The sequence below is a fragment of the Protopterus annectens genome, chromosome 5.part0 (genome assembly GCF_019279795.1).
Source record: "Protopterus annectens isolate FY-2018-M chromosome 5.part0, PAN1.0, whole genome shotgun sequence".
Classification (NCBI taxonomy): Eukaryota; Metazoa; Chordata; order Ceratodontiformes; family Protopteridae; genus Protopterus; species Protopterus annectens.
The window spans coordinates 32836811-32862027 of record NC_056735.1 but is presented as its reverse complement, the minus strand read 5'-3'; the positions used below and the strand labels follow the sequence as shown (position 1 = coordinate 32862027).

The window sequence follows — 25217 nt, the reverse complement described above, 5'->3', positions numbered from 1 at the left end:
GGTATAAAGGTATCAGCCGACGGCATTTTCCCCAGTCTTTCTTGCCGCGTGGTGCCCGAAGCAGAAGCTGTTCGCAAGTGCCGGTCGGTCAGATCCAGAGATTTCTACTACCGAAGACTTCTAAAAAGCTAAGTACCCCGTTGGGGACTCTTTCTTGCCTCAGCCGATGTCAGAAAAAGTAAATAATTGTTTAACTTGTGGGAAACAAATACCTCATAAGGATTTCCACGCTTACTGCCTTCCTTGCTTAGGCCCAGACCACGACGTATCAGCTTGTCTAGCCTGTGCTTCCTTCAACCGACGAACGCTTAGACGTCGGTCGGAGTTTGCAGAGGAGTTTTTTGGTCCCGCTTTTGCTTACAAAATGCCGTCAGAGACTCCGACTACACAAATAGCTAAAAAGCGCAAGGAAAAGGACCGACACTCGCGGTCCGCAGTTTCGGCTGAAACTGCGGTTAGGCCAACCGCGAGTGTCTCTGTTTCGGCTGAAACCGAGTCCTCGGTTCTTCCTTCGGCCGAAAGCATGCCTCCTATAGCCGAGGCCTCACAGACAATGGTTGAATCTGCTACTGATATTACTGCTACAGAAGCAGGCTCCCAGGATTTGTCAGATACTATTCCTTTAGACATATCTACCCCTGCACGTGGGGCTGCTAGACCCCCTGCTTCTATGTCCATCAAGGCTTTTGCCAGGGCTAAAACAGCTAAATCTTCTAAGGCCTTACCTGCTAAAACTACCCCACATAGGCCTACCTCTAGTTCTCAAATACTCAGCCTTGCTGAGGATCTCATTTCTTTGATCAGGGGATCACAACCTCACCCAGACAGGACCTCTCAGCCCCCTTGAGATGAGGCCTAGGACTGAACCCCCGGAACCTGTCTCTACAGACTATTCCTCTGAGGACTCCGACATTACTGACCCTCAGGAAGGCCCATATTCTCCTTATGAGGATTCTGATGCAGAAGACTCCATTCCTTCTGCTTCTCCTCCTGAGGAATTTTCTTTTGGGGAAACCTTACATGCTATGAGGGAGCATTTCCAATGGCAGGGCCAGGATTTTTCAGATTCAAGGAAAAGGCTAAGGACCTTCTTACACTTACCACAGCATAGGCCTTTAGCCATTCCTCCAGTACTAACAGTAGTTGACGATGCATTTAATGATGCCTGTACTGCTCCTGATTCCTTCCTCCGCCCCTGCCAAGCCTGACAGATATTACAGGGTCCCGGACACACACTACCATTTGTATAAGGCTCCTGTTGCAGATCCAGAAACCATTTCACAGGGCCCTAAAGGTGTGGCAGCTGCTTCTGCCAAAAACCCTCTTCCCTCTGATAGGGAATCTAGAGCATTAGAGAGATGGGGTAAAAAGGTTTATACTTCTGCTGCTCTTTCGGCTAGGGCCTTAAACTGTCAATTTCACATGATTCAATATCAGGAATTTTTGTTAGACCAGATAAATAAAAAACTTTCCTCTCCTGAACCTATAGACCACAAGTCTCTTCAGGATTTGGTACATAACTCTCAGCAGGTCAGTAACCATTTCTTAAAATGTGGCTATGATGCACTGGAGGCTTCCTTTAGGTCAGCTATGACTGGTACAGTGATTCGAAGACATGCATGGTTAAAAGAACAGCCCTTACCAGATCATGTTAAATCAAAACTCCTAGATGCTCCCATGGAGAAACAAAGTTTGTTTGGCTCCCCTGCACAGGAGGTTCTGAAGAAGGTGGAAGAAAAATCAAAATCTGTCCAAACAGTCAAGGATTTCTTACAGGTCCAGCCTCCGAGGTTTAGCAGAAATTGGCCTTCGAAGAATTGGTCCTTTCCAGACAACTCCAGAGCACAGAGAGGCAGAAATAGATGCCCAAGAGGCAGAAATCAAGCTAGGGGTGCCTACAGGGGGACGTCAGTGGCAACCTACCAACCAGAGAAGTACCGCCACAGATTCAACTACAACCACTTCCACTGGACAAACACAATGACTTGGCTCTGATACCGCCTACCAGGGAACAACTGGAAGCTCCCTTGGGCGGAAAGCTAGCCTTATTTTCAGACAACTGGCATTACATTACAGGAGACAAATGGACTTTGCAAACAATAGACAAGGGCTACAGGTTTCACTTCCACACTCTACCAAAAAAGAGGGGAATGCCAAACCTACCACCAAGCCAAAAAACAGATGCTCTAAAACAAATCAACAACTTACTAGAGATAAGAGCTATAGAAAAGGTGCCACCAATGGAACAAGGCCAAGGTTTTTACTCCAGGCTTTTCCTGGTACCAAGAAAAGAAAATCAATGGAGACCTATTCTCGACTTGTCCGCACTGAACACATACCTCATTGTTCCAAAATTCAAAATGCTGACCCTCCAGCAGCTTCTTCCCATGCTGGGCAAGGAGTCTTGGCTGGTGACTCTAGATCTCAAGGAGGCATACCTGCACGTCCCTATACGATCAGATTGCAGAAGATACCTCAGATTTCTTGCAGGATCAGAGCACTATCAATTCTCAGCATTGCCCTTTGGCTTATCTACTGCTCCCAGAGTATTCACGAAATGCCTGACATCAGTAATTGCTCATTGCAGGCTCCAGGGAATTCAAATTTACCCATACCTGGACGACTGCCTATTACAAGCGGACAACAAGGCACAATTGACAAAAGATTTGAAAAATGTCATACAACTGTTGCAAGCCTTGGGATACACAGTCAACATGCAGAAGTCAAGACTAGTACCTTCCCAAAGGATAACATTCTTGGGGGCAGATCTGGACACATCAACTCAGATGGCCTTTCTCACAGAAGAAAAACAAAAGCAACTACCAGGCTATTTCATGTCATTAACAAAACAAACTCAGCTTACTGCAAGGAAAGTCCTGCAGGCCCTGGGTTACATGGCATCCTGTATAATATTGATTCCGCATGCCAGGCTACATATGAGAAAGTTACAATGGTACCTAAGGAATGTATGGTCTCAACACCAGCACAGCCTAGAAAACCAGATTCCATTAATTCCATGCCTGAAGCAAGAATTCCTGTTGTGGGCTCAGGCCTGCCAGTTGAACAGAGGCTTGCCTTTTCACAAACCACATCCAAGCCAGACCATCACCACGGATGCCTCAGACCTAGGATGGGGGGCTCACATGGTGGACAAGTGTATACAAGGCCTATGGACCCAAGACCAGCTGAATCTGCACATAAATCTAAAGGAGATGCTGGCAGTGAAATATGCTATCCAGGCATTCAGACCACTCCTTCAACAGGGTCATCTGCTGATGAGGACGGACAACACCACAGTCATGTGGTACATCAACAAACAAGGAGGTACACATTCATATCCTCTATGCCGGATGGCAATGGACCTGTGGAAGGTGGCCCTGAACCTCAACATTCAACTTCAGGCCAGATTTGTACCAGGAAAAGAAAATTCTCTAGCAGACACCTTAAGCAGAACTACCATGGATGCTCACGAATGGATGCTGCATCCAGATATTTTCAAAGCCATAACAGAGAAATGGGGACTACCACAGATAGACCTGTTTGCCTCCCCACACAATCACCAATTGAAAAAATTCTGCACAAGAACATACCACCCACTTGCTTGGAGAGTGGACTCACTTTCTTTCAGCTGGAAAAACCTGACAGCATATGCATTTCCACCTCTTCCCTTGATGTACAAAGTTCTACTGAAGATCAAAGAGGATCAACCAAGGGTAATTCTGATAGCTCCAGACTGGCCGAGGCAACATTGGTACCCGCTACTGAGAAGCATGTCTTGGACACACGCATGGCATCTACTGCTAAGTCCATTACTACTAACACAGGACAACTACAGGATCCTACATCCAAACTTGAAAACACTGCAGCTAGCTGCTTGGAATATTGTATAAACCAAAATAACCCTGATCTATCTCAGAGGGTTAAGGACATTATCCTGGAGGCACGCAGACCCTCCACAAGGAAGACTTATTCAGCCAAGTGGAAAAGATACCTCATTTGGAGTGCAGCAAAGGGAGAAAATGTCTGTGGCAAACATAGCACTCATCCTGGAATACTTAGCAGAGCTGTTCCATAATGGCCTGTCTTACTCCTCCATTAAGATTCATGCATCAGCAATTTCAGCAGAATACAACTTGAATCCTCCAGTTTTCTCTCATCCTCTACTCAGGCAGTTCTTGAGAGGAATCAAAAATGTAAAGCCTCCAAGGAAACCACCTTTACCTACTTGGGATCTCAATTTTGTGCTGGAAAAGTTAACTCTCCCCCCTTTTGAACCAGCAGCAACAGCAGAATTACAGTTCCTGTCTTGGAAAACTGCTTTCCTACTAGCAATCACTTCAGCAAGAAGGGTTTCTGAGCTACAGGCATTAATGGCAGTACAACCCTTCCTTATCTTCCATCAGGACAGAGTCTCTCTGAGAACCAACCCTACCTTTCTGCCAAAAGTGGTCTCCAGAGTATCATTGAACCAAGCGATTCATTTACCTACATTCTTCCCCAACCCACAGAACAGGGGGGAAAGACTGCTACGTACCTTGGATGTGCGCAGACAATTATGCTACTATCTGGACAGAACTAAGACCAGCAGAAAAACTGACCAGCTTTTGGTAGTATATGCAACAGGAATGCAAGGAAAAGCAATTTCAAAACAGACAATCTTGAAATGGATAGGAAATTGCATTCGTTTTTGTTACTCTTTTCATGGAAAGACATCTCCTGATAATATCAGACCTCACTCCACAAGAGCTACAGCCACCACTACAGCTTTCCTACGAGGAGTGGCTACCAAAGACATTTTAGAAGCTGCTACCTGGAGCTCCGTGCATACATTTGCCAAGCATTACAATCTTCCTTTGTACTCTAGATCCCGAGCAGGTTTTGCAACTGCTGTTTTGCAAGGGAGCCTAACTACACCATCATTATCTTAGTGCCTCCTCCCCCAGTTTGGCTATGGTATTCTACCCATATGTTAGGACTGCAGATGCATCCTTGAAGGACATAGTACAGTTTTGTACCTACCATAAATGTAGATGTCCGAGAGGTATGCATCTGCAGTCAGGATTACCCACCCTCCTTTCCCCTCTGTGGTACTCCTAGGGTATTTACCCATCTTTTAGCTAGCTGGGGGAATCTGTTATGGTGTATTTGTTTGTATATATGTTTATATATATATTTATATTTGTTTATATTGTTTGCTTTCCACTGTTTGGAATTATTGCATTTATCCAAATTTAGCCTTACTAGAGGGCACCTGGCATCTGGGGCAAGAAATACTGAGGAAAATGGCGTCGGCTGATGCCTTTATACCCAATAAACAGCAGCTATGACGTCGGGTGAAGTGTGACATCAGCCGAGGCCAGACCCAGACTTTGGAATCCGGCCGACCGAAGGGCTGCCTGAGGCAGGACAACCCATATGTTAGGACTGCAGATGCATACCTCTCGGACATCTACATTTATGGTAGGTACAAAGCTGTACTTTTTAATCCACAAAAAGGAAGCACAAGCGCTTTCATAGGTACAATCCCACTTCTTCAGATGCTAACAATTGTTCAAACAGGAATGGTTTAAATATGCAGAAACACCTGAAGTAATTAAGTAGTGACATCACCTTAAAGCTGCACTCATGTTAAAATGTTCAAGACAAGGATATTATACATCTACATGCCTATATTTGACTAAACATTTAAGTACAGTGCTTAAGTTTTAAAAAAATGTAAAAAGATATAAAACATTGCAATACATACTCTACAAAATATGTATAATTATTTACTATATATACCTATTACACATATTTTCACCTAGTGAAAGGTCTTTTCTTTAATAAAGGCTTGAGTGGAACATATTCATTCATTCCAAAATCAGCATTGGCTCTCAACCTTACTATCCATTCTGCTTGTAAGTTTTCTGTGACATTTTGTATGTCACCACCTCTAATTTCTCAGATGCCCTGCTTATAACTAGAAAAGTAAATGTGTGTCCAGAATCAGTTTCATTCACATGTTTAGCTAAAGCACTTAAGTTGTCCTTCTTATTCATGTGGTAAAGATGCTCCCTGATTCTATCATTTAAGCACCTATCAGTTTTCCCCGCATACATTTTTTTACATTTTAAACAATGTGCTAAATAAACCACGTTTAGTTTCACAGGTAGCATAGAGGCAAAAATTATATATTCTGTGATAGTAAGGGTGTGTAAACTGTGCACATGTATCTATAAATTTGCAGAATGAACAACGTCCACATGGTCTAGTACAAATTCTCATTGGGGTTCCAACACTGTGTTTAGAATAACAGTCTCCTTTTCAGGGACAAATTATTCTTAAATAAAAAAATTGGTTCCACATCTATCATCTCTTTAACCTGTTTATCACTTGTTAAAATTCCCCAGTATTTCCTTACAATATCCATATACATGCCTACATTTGTAGAATATTCTAAAGGTACTCTCAGTTTAGTGATACTTTCCTTATTATTCAGACATTCTTTCTTGTTCTCAGAAAAGTAAGGTTTAACATTAGACTGTCTTAATTTTACAACCTGCTTAATATTATTATCCAAGAATGATTCAGTGTACCCTCTAGCCTTCAAATCATTTCTAACTACTTTAGTTTGTCTATGAAAATCATCATCACGCATATTTAGCCTAGAGGCTATATAAACTTGGTTTTTAACCACATTTTTAAAAATATGCGGTGGGTGCATACTGTTCTTAGACAGGAGTTGATTAACATGACAAACTTTTTTATACTGTTTGATATATAATTCTCCACTATTCTCAACTATTATTAATATATCTAAGAAGTTAATATTATTTTCTGAGTGTACTGTTGTGAACTTCAAATAAGAAGTACTACTGTTGATGTACCCCTCAAATCTCCATAGCTCCTCATAAGTGCCCCCCATAGCATAAAAAGATCATCTACAAACATTCTCATAAACAATATTTTTTCTTTAAATGGTCCCAGTAACATAAATTCTGTTTCCCATATAACCATTACCGCATTGGCATAGCTATTGGCGCATGAAGTGCCCATAGCTTACACCATTGCATTGCCAAAACACATCCTTATCAAAAATAAAGACATTGTTGTCTAGAACCAACTTAGTTAGCTCTATTAACAAATGTATATGTCTTTCTTCGGTACTAAAGTACTCCCTGATGAATCTCTCTAAACATTTTAGACCCGACTCATTTAGGTATAACTGTGAAAAGGGACACCACATCCATTGTCACTAATGTAAATGTCTCATCCTTATTTCTATTATTCATAAAGACATATAAATCCTTTAAAAATGCTCTGTACCTCTCAGGACCTGATAAATATTATTCAACATTGGCCTTAGATATTTCTCTATATATATGGAGATCGTTTCTGTACACCATCTCCTCCCTGACACTGTTGGCCTCAAAGGTGGATTGATTTTATCTTTATGTAACTTCGGTAATCCCTGTATAACAGGAATTACAGGATACTGTATAACAAAATAATCAAACAATTCCTTAGTTATATATTAATTTCTCATAAGTTGACATAAACGCTGTTTAATGTGTTCAGTCATATTTGTAATATCTAAAATGCTTATTTTCCTATAAAAGCCATCAGTCTCTAACATATCAAGCATCTTATATTTGTATCCATCTGCATCCAAGATTACTATTGGCCCACCTTTGTCGGCTGGACGTATAATTATATCTGTGTTCTCTTGCAACTTTCTTAATGCATTCTGCTCATCCATAGTTAAATTAAAAGTACTTCCTTTATATTTGCACTTCTTATCATCTAGCATTTGCAATTTATAAACTTCATCAACAAACTATTTTCTCATCTGTTGAAAAGCCTTCTTTATATTGCCCGAACCTCGAATTTTCTTTTCTGTCTGGTCCAACTCCTTCCCCTTGTAAAGGAGTTGAGTTGTTCACCGGCAGGAGAAAGGAGAGTTTGTGCAAGCCTAAAGGGACTAGTGCATCTAGTACAGACAAAGCTTCTGAACTCGCTGTTTCTTGTGCCTGATGTACTTGTGCCGTAACCTGTATGGTTTTACGTCTCGTTCCTAGATCTTTGTCATTATTGTGTAGTTCCTGTGGGTTAGTCAGCATTGGCTCTGCCTCTGATGACATCATGGAATCGCTCGCAAAACATTTTATGTGGGGAAAACTGATAGGTGCTTAAAAGATAGAATCAGGGAGCATCTTGTGTTTAACTGTGTTTTTAAACTGGAAACTACATCCTCTTCATTGGGTCCTTTTGGTTTTTATCTTATTGTATTCTGCTTTGTTCTTGGATGTGACTGCTCACAGAGTGTGGTGATAGTTTTGTTTTTTGTTATTTTTCTGTTTTTTATCACCACACTTGTGAAGAATATGTCTGATGAAATAGAAGTTTTTAATTCTGAAAATATCTGTGTCACAACCACAAGGTAATGTTTATAATACTGACAAACTGTTCAGAACTATTAAATGCAGAGAAAATCCTCTGTAGAGCTGTCAGATAGAGAATGCTGATACTGTGACAAATGGTATAGATTTAGTGACTTTGAGAAGCAAACTGCACCTGATGGAGAAAGATTTATTCAAACTGAAAAGAAGTCAGTTTGACAAATTTTATTTTGAGTACTGTATCAAGGAAGAAATAGTCCCGAGAGGGTTACGAGTTTTTAAAATGCCCCCACATGTTGACTGTGACCCTGTACTTCTCACTGAGTGGCAAAAAGTTAATTTAAAAACCAGTATGAACTATATGAAGCTTTTAACAGCAGCTTTTGAAGGGGAGATTCAAACTTTGTCCCTTTCTGTTAAGACTGTATGCTGAGCTGTTCTCTTTATTTGACATTTCTGTGTTAAATAGTAACTTGACTGATATACTAGACTCTATTTATGCATATGAATGTAAGCTCGTAAAACAAAAACTACGCAAAATAGAACTAGATAGGCGTGACTTTCAGTCAGGGAATGTATTTTCCTGGCCGAGGTTTGGAGACAATGAAAGAAAAGTGGGCAGTACGAATCAAAGATCCTCCACACTATCCAATTGTAATGAGGAACAAAGAGAATCAGAAAATGATTATTCCAACAGAGGGAACGCCTCCATAGACGAGAGTGGAAGGGGCTTTATTGCAGAGGACTGTGAGCGATTCCATGATGTCATCAGAGGCAGAGCTAACGTTGACTAACCCACAGGAACTACACAATAATGATAGATCTAGGAGCGAGACGTAAAACCATACAGGTCATGGCACAAATACATCAGGCACAAGAAACAGCAAGTTCAGAAGTTTTATTGTCTGTACTAGATGCACCAGTCCCTTTAGGCTTGCACAAACTCTCCTTTCTCCTGCCGGTGAAGAAGCAGCAACTCATTTACAAGGGGAAGGAGTCGGAGCAGACAGAAAAGAAAATTTGAGGAGGAATGAGCAGATTTGGGCAATATAAAGAAGGCTTTTCAACAGATGAGAAAATAGTCTGGAATTTATCCAGCTATGTTTTCTCAGATGATGAACTTAATGTTTTGCAGAAAGGACGATCGTGTATACCTAGCAGGTATTCTGATTATACTAAAGTTATTTTTGATATTAAATTATTCGCTAGAAATTTAACTTTAAAAAGATGTTTAAGGGTATGAATGAACAAGCGAATATGTTTAGGAAACCAAGTACATTTATTCCAATGACAAATCCTTTGATAAATGCCTTTGAAATATGTGTGTTGATGAAGTTTATAAATTGCAAATGCTAGATAAGAAGAAGTGCAAATATAAAGGAAGTACTTTTAATTTAACTAAGGATGAGCAGAATGCTTTAAGAAAGTTGCAAGAGAACACAGATATAATTATACGTCCAGCCGACAAATGTGGGCTAATAGTAATCTTGGATGCAGATGGATACAAATATAAGATGCTTGATATGTTAGAGACTGATGGCTTTTATAGGAAAATAAGCATTTTAGATATTACAAATATGACTGAACACGTTAAACAGCGCTTATGTCAACGTATGAGAAATGACTATATAACTAAGGAATTGTATGATTATTTTTTTATACAGCATCCTGTAATTCCTGTTATACAGGGATTACTGAAGTTACATAAAGATAAAATCAATCCACCTTTGAGGCCAATAGTGTCAGGAAGGAGATGGTGCACAGAAACGATCTCCATATATATAGAGAAACATCTAAGGCCAACGTTGAATAATATTTATCAGGTTCTGAGAGATGCAGAGCATTAAAGGATTTATATGTCTTCATGAATAAGAGAAATAAGGATGAGACATTTATATTAGTGACAATGGAAGTGGTGTCCCTTTTCACAGTGATACCTAATGAGTTGGGTCTAAAAAGTTTAGAGAGATTCATCAGGGAGTACTCTAGTACCGAAGAAAGACATATACATTTGTTAATAGAGCTAACTAAGTTGGTTCTATACAACAACGTCTTTATTTTTGATAAGGATGTGTTTTGGCAATGCAATGGCGTAGCTATGGGCACTTCATGTGCCAGTAGCTATGCCAATGCAGTAATGGTTATATGGGAAACAAAATTTATGTTACAGGGACCATTTAAGGAAAAAATATTGTTTATGAGGTTTGTAGATCTTTTTATGCTATGGAGATTTGAGGGGTACATCAACAGTAGTACTTCTTATTTGAAGTTCACAACAGTACACACAAAAAATATTAACTTCTTAGATGTATCAATAGTAGTTGAGAATAGTGGAGAAATATAAACCAAACAGTATAAAAAAGTTTGTCATGTTAATCATCTCCTAAGAACAGTATGCATCCACCGCATATTTTTAAAAATGTGGTTAAAAACCAAGTTTATAGAGCCTCTATGCTAAATATGCGTGATGATGATTTTCATAAACAAACTGAAGTAGTTAGAAATTATTTGAAGGCCAGAGGGTACACTGAATCATTCTTGGATAATAATATTCAGCAGGTTGTAAAATTAAGACAGTCTAATGCTAAACCTTATTTTTCTGAGAACAGGAAAGAATGTCTGAATAATAAGGAAAGTGTCACTAAACTGAAAGTACCTTTAGAATTTTCTACAAATGTAGGCATGAATATGGATATTGTAAGGAAATACTGGGGAATTCTAACCAGTGATAAACAGGTTAAAGAGATGATAGATGTGGAACCAAAATTTTTATTTAAGAATAATTTGTTCCTGAAAAGGAGACTATGTTATTCTAAACACAGTGTTGGAACCCCAATAAGAGTTGGTGCTAGACCATGTGGACGTTGTTCATTCTGCAGATTTATAGATACATGTGCACAGTTTACACACCCTTACTATCATAGAATATATAATTTTTGCCTGTATGCTACCTGTGAAATTAAACATGTGGTTTATTTAGCACATTGTTTAAAATGTAAAAAAATGTATGTGGGGAAAACTCATAGGTGCTTAAAAGATAGAATCAGGGAGCATCTTTACTACATTAATAAGGAGGACAATTTAAGTGCTTTAGCTAAACATGTGAATGAAACTGATTCTGGACACACATTTAAGTTTCTAGTTATAAGCAGGGCATGTGAGAATATTAGAGGTGGTGACATACGAAATGTCACAGAAAACTTAGAAGCAGAATTAATAGTAAGGTTGAGAGCCAATGCGGATTTTGGAATGAATTAATATGTTCCCCTCAAGCCTTTATTAAAGAAAAGACATTTCACTAGGTGAAAATATGTGTAATATGTATTTGTAGAGTATGTATTGCAATGTTTTATATCTTTTTACATTTTTTAAAACTTAAGTACTGTATTTAAATGTTTAAGGTGTATGAAGAGTTGTATAAAAGGTTGGACACTAAGGAGGGAGAAAAGGACCTGTACCGATTGACTAGACAGAGGGACCGAGCTAGTAAAGATGTGCAGCAGGTAAGGGTGATAAAGGATAATGAGGGAAACGTACTCACAAGCGAGGAGAGTGTGTTGAGCAGATGGAAAGAGTACTTTGAAGGGTTGACGAATGAAGAGAATGAGAGGGAGAAGAAGGTTGGATGATGTGTGGATAGTGAATCATGAAGTGCAGTGGATTAGCAAGGATAGCTATGAAGAGGATGAAGAACGGAAAGGCTGTTGGTCCAGATGACGTACCTGTGGAAGCATAGAGGTGTTTAGGTGAAATGTCAGTGGAGTTTTTAACAAGATTGTTTAATGAAATCTTGGAGAGTGAGAGGATGCCTGAGGAATGGTGAAAAAGTGTTTTGGTACCGATTTTTAAGAATAAGGGTGATGTGCAGAGCTGTAGTAACTACAGAGGGATTAAACTGATCAGTCACAGCATGAAGTTATGGGAAAGAGTAGTGGAAGCTAGGTTAAGAAGGGAGGTGATGATTAGTGATCAGCAGTATGGTTTCATGCCAGGAAAGAGCACTACAGATGCAATGTTTGCTCTGAGAGTGTTGATGGAGAAGTACAGAGAAGGTCAGGAGTTGCATTGTGTCTTTGTGGATTTAGAGAAAGCATATTACAGGGTGCCTAGAGAGGAGTTGCGGTATTGTATGAGGAAGTCGGGAGTGTCAGAGAAGTATGTAAGAGTGGTACAGGATATGTACGAGGGTAGTGTGACAGCGGTGAGGTCTGCAGTGGGAGTGACAGATGCGTTTAAGGTGGAGGTGGGATTACATCAAGGATCAGCTCTGAGCCCTTTCATATTTGCAGTGGTGATGGGCAAGTTGACAGATGAGATCAGACAGGAGTCCCCGTGGACTGTGATGTTTGCAGATGACATTGTGATCTGTAGTGAGAGTAGGGAACAGGTGGAGGAGACCCTGGAGAGGTGGAGATGTGCTCTAGAGAGAAGAGGAATGAAGGTCAGCAGGACTAAGACAGAATGTATGTGTGTGAATGAGAGGGAGGACAGAGGAATAGTGAGGATGCAGGGAGTAGAGGTGGCAAAGGTGAATGAGTTTAAGTACTTGGTATCAATAGTTCAGAGTAATGGTGAGTGTGGAAGAGAGGTGAAGAAGAGAGTACAGGCAGGATGGAGTGGGTGGAGAAGAGTGTCAGGAGTGATTTGTGACAGACGAGTACCAGTAAGAGTGAAAGGGAAGGTCTACAAGAGGGTAGTGAGACCAGCTATGTTATACGGGTTGGAGACAGTGGCATTGACAAAAAGGCAGGAGTCAGAGCTTGACGTGGCAGAGTTGAAGATGTTAAGATTTGCACTGGGTGTGACGAGGATGGACAGGATTAGGAATAAGTATGTTAGAGGATCAGCCCAGGTTGGAAGGTTTGGAGACAAAGCCAGAAAGGCAAGGTTACGTTGGTTTGGACATGTGCTGAGGAGGGATGCAGAGTATATTGGGAAAAAGATGCTAAGGATGAAGCTGCCAGGTAACAGGAAAAGAGGAAGGCCTAAGATAAGGTTTATGGATGTGGTGAGAAAGGACATGCAGGCAATTGGTGTGATAGAGCAAGATGCAGAGGACAGGAAGAAATGGAACAGGAAGAAATGGAAACAGTTGATGTTCATCGTGTTTCACTGTTGCAGTCATGACTGTAGGGTTCTCCCCTGACGGCAGGCAGTCCTCGGTCGACCAGAATCCCAAAGTCTGGGTCCGGTGTCGGCTGTTCAGCCATGCTCCCTGACGTCAGAGCGTCAGGAGTACAAAGCTGACAGCCGACGCCATGTTCTCCAGTCTTTCTTGCCGTGCGGTGATAGCAGTTCGCAAGTGCCGGTCGGCTGATTTCATCTGAGAAGCAAATACCTCTTAAGGATTTTCATTCTTACTGTATTCCTTGCTTAGGCCCTGACCACAACGTAGCTAGTTGTCTGTTTTGTGCTAGATTCAATCAACATAGGATTAAACGAAGGTACGATTTTGCATTTCATTACTTCGGTAAGCGTTTTAATTATAAAATGTCGTTGGATACGGTTCCGGCTACCGGAGTTCACAAATGACGCAAGGATAAAGACAGGCCTCCGAGGTCCAAATCAGATGATGTTGTACAAGCAGAGCCAGCGTCAGGTTCGGCCGTCGTCAGTGAGGCACTTTTGCAGCCCCTGTCGTCGGCCATTTTGGAACCGATGGCCGAAACGGACTCCCACGAGGAGCCAACTAGGCCTTTGAATATTTCTGTTGCAGGACCTTCGGACAATGCTCCTTCGGATGGGTCTGGAGCCGCTGTGCAGGTACCGGCTTCCGAAGGGGTTTTCAGGCCTACTCAGCTTCTAATAAAGGCAAAGACTCCTTCCAAATCAAAGACTGCAGCCCAGGCCTCTTCTGATCCGGCACCCAAGTCTCAGAAACAGTTACTTAAGATGGCGGAGGACTTGCTTACTATGATTAGGGGTTCACATCCCCCTCCAGATAAAAGGCCAAGGCAGGAAGTTTATTATGACTCCTCTGATCAGGCTTCTGTTTCTTTAGTTTCTTCTTCTGACCAGGAATATTCTTTCCCTCCTTATGAGGATTCTGATGCTGAGGAATCCATTCCTTCAGCTTCTCCCCCCTGAGGATTTCTCTTTTGGGGAAACTTTGCATGAAATGAGGGAACATTTTCACTAGGAAGGACAGGAGTACTTGGAATCTAAGAAAAGACTAAGGGATTTTCTTCTTCTTCCCCAACATAGACCCTTGGCTATTCCTCCTATTTTGGATATTGTGGATGATGCTTTTTCGGAGGCTAACTTAACTCCTGATTCTTTTCCTCCAGCTCCTGTTAAGCCAGACAGATATTATAGGGTTCCTGATTCCCACCAGTTTTTATACAAGAATCCTACTGCTGACCCTGAAACCATTTCTCGGGGTCCTAAGGGGGTTATGGCCACTTCTGCTAAAAACCCCATTCCCACTGAGAAGGATTCCAGATCTTTAGAAAGATGGGGCAAAAAAGTTTACACTTCTGCTACTTTATCTATTAGGGCTTTAAACTGTCAGTTTCATATGCTGAAATACCAGCAATTTCTCCTGTCTGTTTTAAAACAAAGGCTTACTTCCATTTCCACCTGTGCAGATGATAAGGAATTACATGACTTTAATGCATGCCACTGAACAAGTTGGGAAGCATGGTTTACACTGTGGATTTGATGCCTTGGAGGCTTCTTGTAGGGCTGCTGCCTCTGGCACAGTCATTAGAAGGCATGCATGGTTAAAGGAACAAAATTTGCCAGATCAAGTAAAAGCTAAATTATTGAATGCTCCTGTTCAGCATAATGTTCAGCATAATGTTTTGTTTGAATCTAAAGCTGAAGTGGTGATAAAGAAGATGGAGGACAAGGCAAAATCCATGCAAACAGTTAAGGATTTCTTACAAATACAGCCACCCAGATTTAGTAGGAATTGGCCTACAAAAAATTGGTCCTTTCTTAATTCAGACAGGCCTCAGAGGGGTAGATACAGACGCTCCTGAGGAAGGCCCCAAACGCAAGCCTCTTATAGACCAAGACAGTGGACTGCTTCCACCCCTAGGGGAGGGAGAGGACAGGTCGCAAGCTCATAGAAAACAGACTCAATGACTCCCTCTGTTGGGCTGCAGGAACTTCTTGCCTGGAAGCCCCTCTCGGAGGAAAACTTTCTCTTTTTCACCTAAATTGGACTCATATAACCTAAGACAAGTCGGTTCTGGATGTCGTTTAAAGAGGTTACAAATTCCATTTTCATACCCTACCAAGACTAAGCAGATGGCCAGATCTTCCAAAACATCAATGGTTAGAGGCCTTAAACCAGGTGGAAGCTCTCTTGGCTATGAAAGCCATAGAACTAGTTCCACTTTCAGAGATGGGACAAGGTTTTTACTCAAGGCTCTTTCTAGTCCCCAGGAAGCAAAATTCATGGAGACCCATTCTGGTTCTGTCAGTCTTGAACACTTTTCTCCAGATACCAAAATTCAAGATGCTTACTCTACAGCAGCTACTTCCAATGCTAACCAAAAATGCATGGATGGTAACTTTGGATTTAAAGGAGACATATTTACACATTCCCAAGAGGCAGGAATGCAGAAAATACCTCAGGTTCAAGGCCGGATCGAGGCACTATCAATTCTCTGCGCTGCCCTTTGGATTGTCTACTGTGCCCAGGGTCTTCAACAAATGCCTAGCTCCAGTAGTAGCTTATTGCTGACTCAGGGGAATTCAAATTTACCCTTATCTGGACGACTATCTTATTCAGGCAGACAGCAAGGATGTCTTACTCCAGCATCTAGAGTTTGTTCAGAATCTTCTCAAGTTCCTGGGATTCACTGTAAACATAAAAAAGTCAAATTTGACACCCTCACAACAGATAATTTTTCTGGGTGCTGCTCTAAACACAACAACCCAGATGGCATTTCTGACATACGAAAAACCATTACAGCTGGCTTCAACTTTCAAAACCTTGGCAACATTAACTCAGCTATCTGCAAGGAGATTCCTGCAGGCTTTGGGTTACATGGCCTCCTGCATCCTTCTCGTACCATATGCAAGACTACATATGAGGAAAATTCAGTGGTACCTAAAAAGTGTATGGTCTCAGCATTGCCACAGTTTAGACATACAGATCTCCATCCTGCCTTGTCTTCAAAAGGAATTCCTTTGGTGGTCCAAGGCATGTACTCTAAACAAAGGAAAACCCTTCTGTCTGCCTCCTGCCACTCAGATACTAACCATGGACGCCTCAGATTGTGCATGGGGAGCCCATTTTCAGGATGCATGGGAGCCCATTTTCAGGGCAACTGTCTGCAGTGCCTTTGGACAAAGGATCAGAAGCACCTGCATATCAATTTAAAGGAAATGTTAGCCATTCAGAAAGCTCTCTTGGCCTTCAGGAATCTTCTACAACCAGGACAACTACTGATACGGACAGACAACACCACAGTTATGTGGTACATAAACAAGCAAGGGGGATCTCATTCCTATCCCCTTTGCAGACTAGCCATGAATCTTTGGAACACAGCTCTAGCTTGCAGTCTGGACCTTCAAGCTCAGTTTCTACCAGGAAGCAAAACTTCCTGGCAGACAGTCTGAGCAGAAAGCTATCGGACCCACACGAATGGGTGATGGACACCGAAATATTCAAGATGATTACAGCAGTCTGTGCATGTCCTCACATAGACCTCTTTGCATCCCACCTCAATCATCAACTACAGATTTTTTGCACCAGGACATTCCACAAACTAGCTTGGAAAGTGGATGCACTATCATTCAGTTGGAGAAACCTCTCTGGGTATGCCTTTCCGCCTCTTCCTCTTCTTGCACGGGTATTATTAAAGATCAAACAGGACAAGCCCAAGATGATAATCTTGCTGGCCCCAAATTGGCCTCGACAGTTTTGGTACCCAACACTGAAAAACCTTTGCCTGGAGCCCCATTGGGTTTTACCACAGATTCCGAACCTGCTGTCCCAACACCAGGGTCAGGTTCTACACGCCCATGTCAAAACTCTCAGCCTGGTGGCCTGGTTAATCCAGGGTCTTTGATTCATTCTCTCCTACCCAAGCAGTTTATGGATGTCATTTTAGAAGCCAGACGTCCTAGCACTAGAAAATCTTATGCAGGAAAATGGAAAATATTTTGTTCCTGGATGCAGGCTCAGGATTCTGATCCTCTTATTCCTAACATTCCTCTGATTTTACTTTACCTGACAGACCTCTTACATAAGGGTCTCTGTTTCTCTTCCATAAAGATACATGCCTCTGCTATTTCTGCTCATTATAATACAGACCCTCCAATCTTTTCCCACCAGCTCATGAGACAGTTTTTCAGACTAGCTAAGAACTTAAGGCCCCCTAGATCTCCTCCCATTCCTGCTTGGGATCTCAACTATGTTTTGGAAAAACTCACCTTACCTCCCTTTGAGCCTGCTGCCACATCTGACATCAAGTTTTTATCTTGGAAGACAGCTATCCTGTTAGCTCTGACCTCTGCCAGGAGAGTTTCGGAGTTGCAAGCTCTCATGGCTGTGGAACCTTATATTATTTTTCATCAAGACAAGGGTGTCTTTAAGGACTAATCCTACTTTCATGCCTAAGGTGATTTCCAAAGTGGCTTTAAATCAAACTATTCACTTGCCAACTTTTTCCCCACTCCTCAAAATAATGGGGAAAGGATTTTGCATTCCTTGGATGTACACAGACAACTATGTTTTTATCTGGACAGAACCAAGGACATCAGGAAATCAGAGCAATTGTTTGTTTCTTATGCTTCCAGTTCCCAAGGTAAAGCTATTTCAAAACAGACCATTTCCAAATGGATTGCTCATGGAATCAGATTTTGCTGTTCACACCATGGAAAGCAAATCCCAGGGACTATAAGGACTCACTCTACCAGAGCTGCTGCCACTTCAGCTGCCTTCCTCAGAGGAGTTCCTACCAAGGACATTTTGGAAGCTGCAACTTGGAGTTCAGTGCATACTTTTTCTAAGCACTACAATCTACCTCTTTACTCTAAGTCTAGGGCAGGCTTTGCTTCTGCAGTCTTGCAGGGCCTTTAGCCGCCCTCTACTTTATGACCACCTCCCTTTTATTCTGCTTTGGCATTCAACCCTACAGTCATGACTGCAACAGTGAAACACGATGAACATAGTGCAATTGTGTACACTTACCATAAATGTAGATGTTCGAGTGTCTTCACTGTTGCAGTCTGGGTTTCCCTCCCTCCTGTCCCCTCTTATTTTTTCTTTTGTGTGGTCCCGTTTTTCACCCTTCTTCTGAGGTGTATTTGCAAAGGGTATGGGATCTTACTCATTTTGGAACTCCTGACATCTGGGGCAAGAAAAACTGGAGAACATGGTGTCGGCTGTCAGCTTTGTACTCCTGACAGCAGGGAGCATGGCTGAACAGCCGACGCCAGACCCAGACTTTGGGATTCTGGCCGACCGAGGACTGCCTGCCAGCAGGGGAGAACCCTACAGTCATGACTGCAACAGTGAAGACACTCGAACATCTACATTTATGGTAAGTGTACACAACTGTACTATCTGCTGTGGCGACCCCTAACGGGAGCAGCCGAAAGAAGAAGTCAAATATAGGCAGGTAGATGTATAATATCCTTGTCTTTAGCATTTTAACATGAGTGCAGCTTTAAGGTGATGTCACTACTTAATTACTTCAGGTGTTTCTGTGTATGTATTTAAACTATTACTGTTTGAACAGTTGTTAGCATCTGAAGAAGTGGGATTTGTACCTACGAAAGCACTTGTGCTTCCTTTGTGTGGATTAAAACTGTGTTTTTAAACTGGAAAGTACAGCCTCTTCATTGGGTCCTTTTGGTTTTTATCTTATTATTGGAGTCTGCATTGTTCTTGGACCTGACTGCACACAGAGTGTGGAGGTAGTTTTTTTTTTTTTTTTTTTTTTTTAAGTTAAAAAAAATACAGCACAAAAAGAATGTACCAGCCCATCTAGTTTTACAAGCCCTGTGGCAGCATCAATAACTCTAGTTCCTTTGGCAAGATTTCATATGCGAATTTTTCAGTGGCTACTTGCAACTCAGTGGTCTATATTTCACCAGCCTATGTTAGATCAGATTTTAATTACCAGTTTTTGCAGAAAAGATCTAGCTTTTTGGATGCACTCAGAGGAGGTTCTTCTAAGTCACCCCTTTGTCCCACAACAGCCCAAGGCCGTAGTGGCCACAAACGCCTCCCAGTTGGGGTGGGGGTCATTATCTGGGCAGGAATGTCCAGGGTAGTTGGTCTTCCATTGAGGCCAGTCTGCACATCAACGTCCTAGAAATGAGAGCAGTGCTTTTTAGTATTGCAAGCCTTTCAAACTGTTCTCCCTGTAGGGACTATTGCAATCCAAATGGACAACAGGTTTGTAGTTTGGTACATCAGCAAACAAGGGGGAAACAAATATTGCCCACTATGTGGAGAAGCACTCGGTGTGTGGCAATGGGTGATTGCTTCCAACCGATTTCTAATAGAGCATATTCTTGGGAGATTCAACATGATAGCAAACAAACTGAGCAAGTCTATTCTTCTACCTCACAAGTGGTCCCTCAATTCAAGAGTAGTGGAAATGATTTTCTATCAGTGGGGCCAGCCTTGCTACGACCTCTTCGCCTCGCCCCTAATCAACAAGTGCAGCAACTACTTTGCAATGATCCCTCCACTTGGGGAGTCACCCAAGGATGCTCTTTTACACACTTGGCCACCCGGACTCCTCTGCACATTTCCCCTGCTTCCCTTAATTCTGAAGTTCCTTCGGAAAGTCCTAAGGTTGAAGAGCAGAGAAATCCTTATTGCCCATTATATGCCACAACAAATTTGGTTCCCTTTTCTCTGGCCTTACCTGATAAAGGCACTTTGGACTCTGGATTCAACTCCAGACCTCTTCTCTCATCCAGAGAACTTGATTCACCCAAGCCTTCAGAACCTCAGGCTAACAGCATGGTTCCTCCTGTTCTGTTGTTTGCCAGGTAAGTTGACCTTCCCTCCCACATACACAGACTCTTACTAGCCTCTCATAAGCAATCTACCTGTAAACTCTGTATAAGTAAATGGAAGAGGTGTAACTTTTGGTCCCAAGAAATGAATATTGATCCCCTTTCAGCACCTATCAAAAAGATTTTAGAATTCTTATTCTCTCTTTTTGATGCTGGAGTATCCCCTTCTTTTATAAAAATCCAGCTGGCAGTGATTTCTAATTTTCATAATGGTTTTGGGGATAATTCCTTGGCTTCATGTAAGCTATGCAAAGCATTTTAAAAAGTAAGTGTTTTGTTAAAATCTCCGTTTAAGGGTCCTGTTCTTCCATGGGATTTTATTCTAGTTTTACAGGCCATTGTTCAATCTCCCTTTGAAACTGCCAAATGTGATCTAAAAATTTATCTTAGAAAACCTTTTTCCTTGTAGCAGTAACTTCAGCCAGGAGAATTTCTGAGATTCAAGCTTTATCTTGCAAGCCACCCCACTTGATTTTTCATAAAGACAGAGTCGCCTTAAGGACAAATCCCTTCTTTCTTCCTAGGGTAGTGTCGGACACTAATATTAATCAGACTATCAGTCTTCCAGTATTCTTTTCCAGTTTTTCTAATAAAGGGGATATTCCCTTCATTTATTGGATGTTCATGGACATTTACATTTTTACCTGCACAGAACAAAAGATTTTCAAAAAATTAGACCAATTGTTTGTATCTTTTTCAAGTTCCGAAGCTGGCAAACCAGTCGGCAAAGTAACCTTGGCCAGATGGTTAAAAGACTGTATATCCTTATGACAAAAAGAATATTGATTTGCCTAGAAGGGTAAAGGTTCACTCTACACGATCCATGGCTACATCAGCAGTTTTTCAGTCTCGAGCTTCTATAGATGACGTTTGCACAGCAGCTACTTGGGCTTCCCCTTATACTTTTATGACTCATTACAAATTGGATCTGGTCTCTGGGGAAAGAGCATCATTTGGTTCAATGGTGCTCAGTAATGTCCTTCCTTCAGTCCACCCAAGATGTAAAGTAGCTGGCGACTCTGTCCCATTGGTCAAGGATAAAATGAAGATTGAAAACTTCAGATAAGTTGTGTACTCACCATAAAGTTCCATCTGAGTTGTCTGTCTTCATTTATCCTTGACTTTTTTCCCTCCTTCCCACAGTCTTGCTGAAGTCCTTTGGTGGAAAGGAGAGGGAACATACCTTCATGTTTGTCTATTTTTTACAGACAGATATGGTTTCATTAGGCCTCCTGTCTTTACATCTGTTTAGCTCTAATCTGCAAACTCAATCTGAGATAACTAGGAGAGATGCATTATGGGTCAGGGTTGAAGCTCGAGAGTTTTTAGCCTGCACAAGCTGTGGAAATGGCTGAGACCGTTCCAGTGCTCAGAACCAAACCCATTGGTCAAGGATAAATGATGATGGACAACGCAGATGGAACGTTATGGTGGGCACATAACTTCTTTTTACTGAGAAAAAGGTGCTGAGCTTATTAAATTCAACCTTTCGACGACTTAAGTTTTGTATGTAACGAAAAAAAATGTGAACATGTTGCCAAAAATATATCAAACAAAATTGCAAAACTAGAAGTTGAATTGTGTGAAAACCATGTAATTATTTTGAAGCTATATTTCTAATGATATATATTTTTATTTATTTTGTTTTCTGCTTCCTGGGAAGTAGAAGAACTGACTGCACAGACAATGTTTGAAATGGCACTGCTGCTGCTTTACTAAAAAATGGCTTTTTTTTCCTGAATAAATTATCCATATCTGAGGCTGCTGTAGAACTCTGGGCATGGTGATAGGAAGAGATAACCATTGCCAATGAACAGACTTCAGCCAGGTATCTAAAATCAGGTTTAGTATACTTGGCCATTGGCATATTGTCCTTCTTCCCTTATAGCCTGCCCTGCTTTGCTATTTTTTGGCACCTCATGACTTGGAGTGTTCCCCAGTTAATCTTTGCCACTCAACATTTTTTCTACTGCATGAAGCAGTCATCGTGGTACTTGATCATAAAGAAGGCTTGGAGGAGCATTTAGCTTATCTGTTTTAAGCATACAATCTCAAATGACAAATTGACTGTGTTGCATAGCATGCCTGGAATTGGAAGCAGTGCTTTTACTAAGTTATCATCTGGCTAGGCAGGTTTATTCCTTTTTTATGGAGTTTAATTTTGCAGTGATGTCCGTATAACCTGTGCATGCTCCCACTGACAGCCAGTGATGTGACACATCTTTTCTCAGGTTGGAATTGTCATTCCATTTGAGCAGAACACAACCATAAGCTAGGACCAATCCTTTGCTTTTCCTCAGAGTAGACATTACCTATGTTTCCAAACATTGAAGCCCTAGGTGAACATTTTGCCTTGCTGCCAGTTGGATAATGATTTTATTTGGTTTTATCATTAAGGCTAAACTAGGGAAGAAAAAGCACATGGTTATACATTTTCTTAAAAGTGAACATTGAGTCGTTTCTAAATGTCACTATTCTAAGCACTGTGACAAAAATTGTTTAGAACATAAAATGTAAGCAGAGCTGGAAGCCAATTGATTCAGATGTGTTGATCTTTTTGAATGTGCATAAGTAATCAAACAGCTGCAGTAGTGCATTTGTAGTGGAACCTGTTAGCATTCTGTCACATTAATATAACATCAGATGTTTCTGTTGTGCTTATTTCCATGTTTTAATGTCTTTTCTTACCAGTGTCATGTTCCTACTTGGCTTCAGAACACCCATGTGTATCGTTGGCCTCAGCAAACTCAGGATATTCTACGGCGATTAATGCGTCTGGAGAAGTACATTCCTCCTCCCATTGGACAGCTCCCAAACATCATTTCCATTCCTATTTAAAATTGATATCGGTGTTTTTTATGTTAATGTACATCCAGACCCTGGAAACTGTATATATGTGCATCTATAGAACTGGGCCCAAACTTGCATCCTACCACAGAATCTACTCCATGCTGATTTTCAGTCAAAGCAATACAATTGGTTCTTGGTTTCTGAAATGTTTTTTGGTTTCCTGAAGTGCCATCTGTGTTTAATAAGGTGTCATCATTAAACTTATAGTACGTTAAACTAGTCAATAAGTATTCTTCACAGAAATGAACATTATTACTAAAAAAAATAAAACATGTCTTGTATCAGGCATTTAACAGACTACCCACAGTGCTAAGGATCAGAATATTGCAAAGAACCAAGGAAACTAGTGTATACTTGGATGCTGTTTTGCACATGTTTAAATTTAGTCTATGACACTGTATCCAGTAACAGAACATTTGCAAGCTAGTGCTGTGTTAAGAAATTGTAACTTCATATTTTTCTGTTTGGGCATTAATGAAGATGTTTATTAGCTTGTGTTGAGATTCTGAAAGAATCCCCCACCTTGTAGACACAGACTGTCCAAAAACCTGAAACTAAAAATACCTGTGGCACAGCTCAGATGGGACTGTAAAAACTGAACGATGTTGCTGATACAAATATCTATCCCCCCCCCCCCCAATGAGACACACTGCACTACAACCAGATGTCAGAGATTAGTGCACTGCCTGGTGTCAGACGAACCTAATTATTGTATGAATCACCAAGGTTGTGTTACCCTGGAGTGAGATTGGGGGTGCAAAGGGGAATGCTGATTGCATATATATATATACTGTTTTACAAATTATTTTCTTCAAAAATGTGCTTTCAGCCTTAAATTTGGCATTCCATGCTTGAATCCTGCATTTTTCAGGACATTGAATTTTTGGTTGTAGCATTTTGAAACTCAGTCTGCTGAGATGGAGGATTCTGTAAGAAACCCTTTGAGGTTATAACAAGAATAGATTTAGGTAGGCATTTATACCCTGAAACTGTTTTATACTGTTTGGTTCCTTTGCAGCATGCCAGAGCACATAAATGAGCTTGACATCATCTGATGCATTACACTGCACTGCAGAGTATGATGGGACTACAGATTTGCATGAACAGTAAATTAAATAGGTGTCTCCAAAGCAAAAACCTGTCGTATAGGTGGACTGCACGCTTGCTACATAACCTGCCAAGAACCTGTGCTGCAAAGACATGTTTTTTTCATAATCAAGATCCTTTGCAGCTCAGTAATGCAAGAACCTGTGCGGCAAAGACATGTTTTTTTCATAGTCAAGATCCTTTGCATTACTGAAGTTTACTCAGTGATACTCACAAATTTTTATTCCTTTGCGCTTGTAAATAACCCACTGAGTAGGCAGTTTAAATGAAGGGCTTAACATTAAGACCTTCTAGTATCAAAAAAAGAGATCTTTATAATCTGTGTACCTTTTTTGCCACTGACATAATTACATGCTTTATATTTTAGAAAACCAGGGCATTTGGATTCAGTCTTTTTTTTTGTGTGTATAATATACATACTTTAATTATTATCTTTTGTCCTGCAGACACATCAAGGATGGAGGGTGAAAGACATGAAGAGAAAGAATGGACTGATGGGAGAGTCTGAGTCTGTAAGGAGCAGATTCCAAGCTCCAGGCTAAAGAAGGGAGCTGGAGTTGATTGATGTCTTGGAAAAAAAGGGCTTTATTCATCAGGTGCAGCACTGTATCAGAAAGGACAGAGTTCTAAATGTGGTCCTAAGCAAGGAAGAAGTCATGGATGTCAAGATGACGCTACCTTTGTCCAGCAGTAACCTAGTCAGTATGCGGTTTAGAGTTTGGCATGGATGTCAAGGTGGAGGTACCTTTGTCCAGCAGTAACCTTGTCAGTATATGGTTTAGAGTTTGGCAAGGACGTCATGATGAAGGTGCGTTTGCCAAGCAGTAATCTAGTCAGTATGTGGTTTAGAGTTTGGCATGGATGTCAAGGTGAAGGTACCTTTGTCCA

General features: G+C 41.1%; 1 protein-coding gene across 2 annotated transcripts in view; it reads left to right on the top strand.

Moving 5' to 3' along the window:
• LOC122802461 (E3 ubiquitin ligase TRAF3IP2-like) overlaps positions 1–23441 on the top strand; it is a 1503042-nt gene extending 1479601 nt beyond the window's left edge. For both annotated transcript variants that reach the window (XM_044072084.1, XM_044072083.1), the window contains exon 10: positions 23064–23441. In XM_044072084.1, the coding sequence (XP_043928019.1) occupies positions 23064–23210 (147 nt within the window). In that variant the 3' untranslated portion in view covers positions 23211–23441. The remainder of the gene's footprint in view (positions 1–23063) is intronic.
• The last annotated feature ends 1776 nt before the right edge of the window (positions 23442–25217 follow it).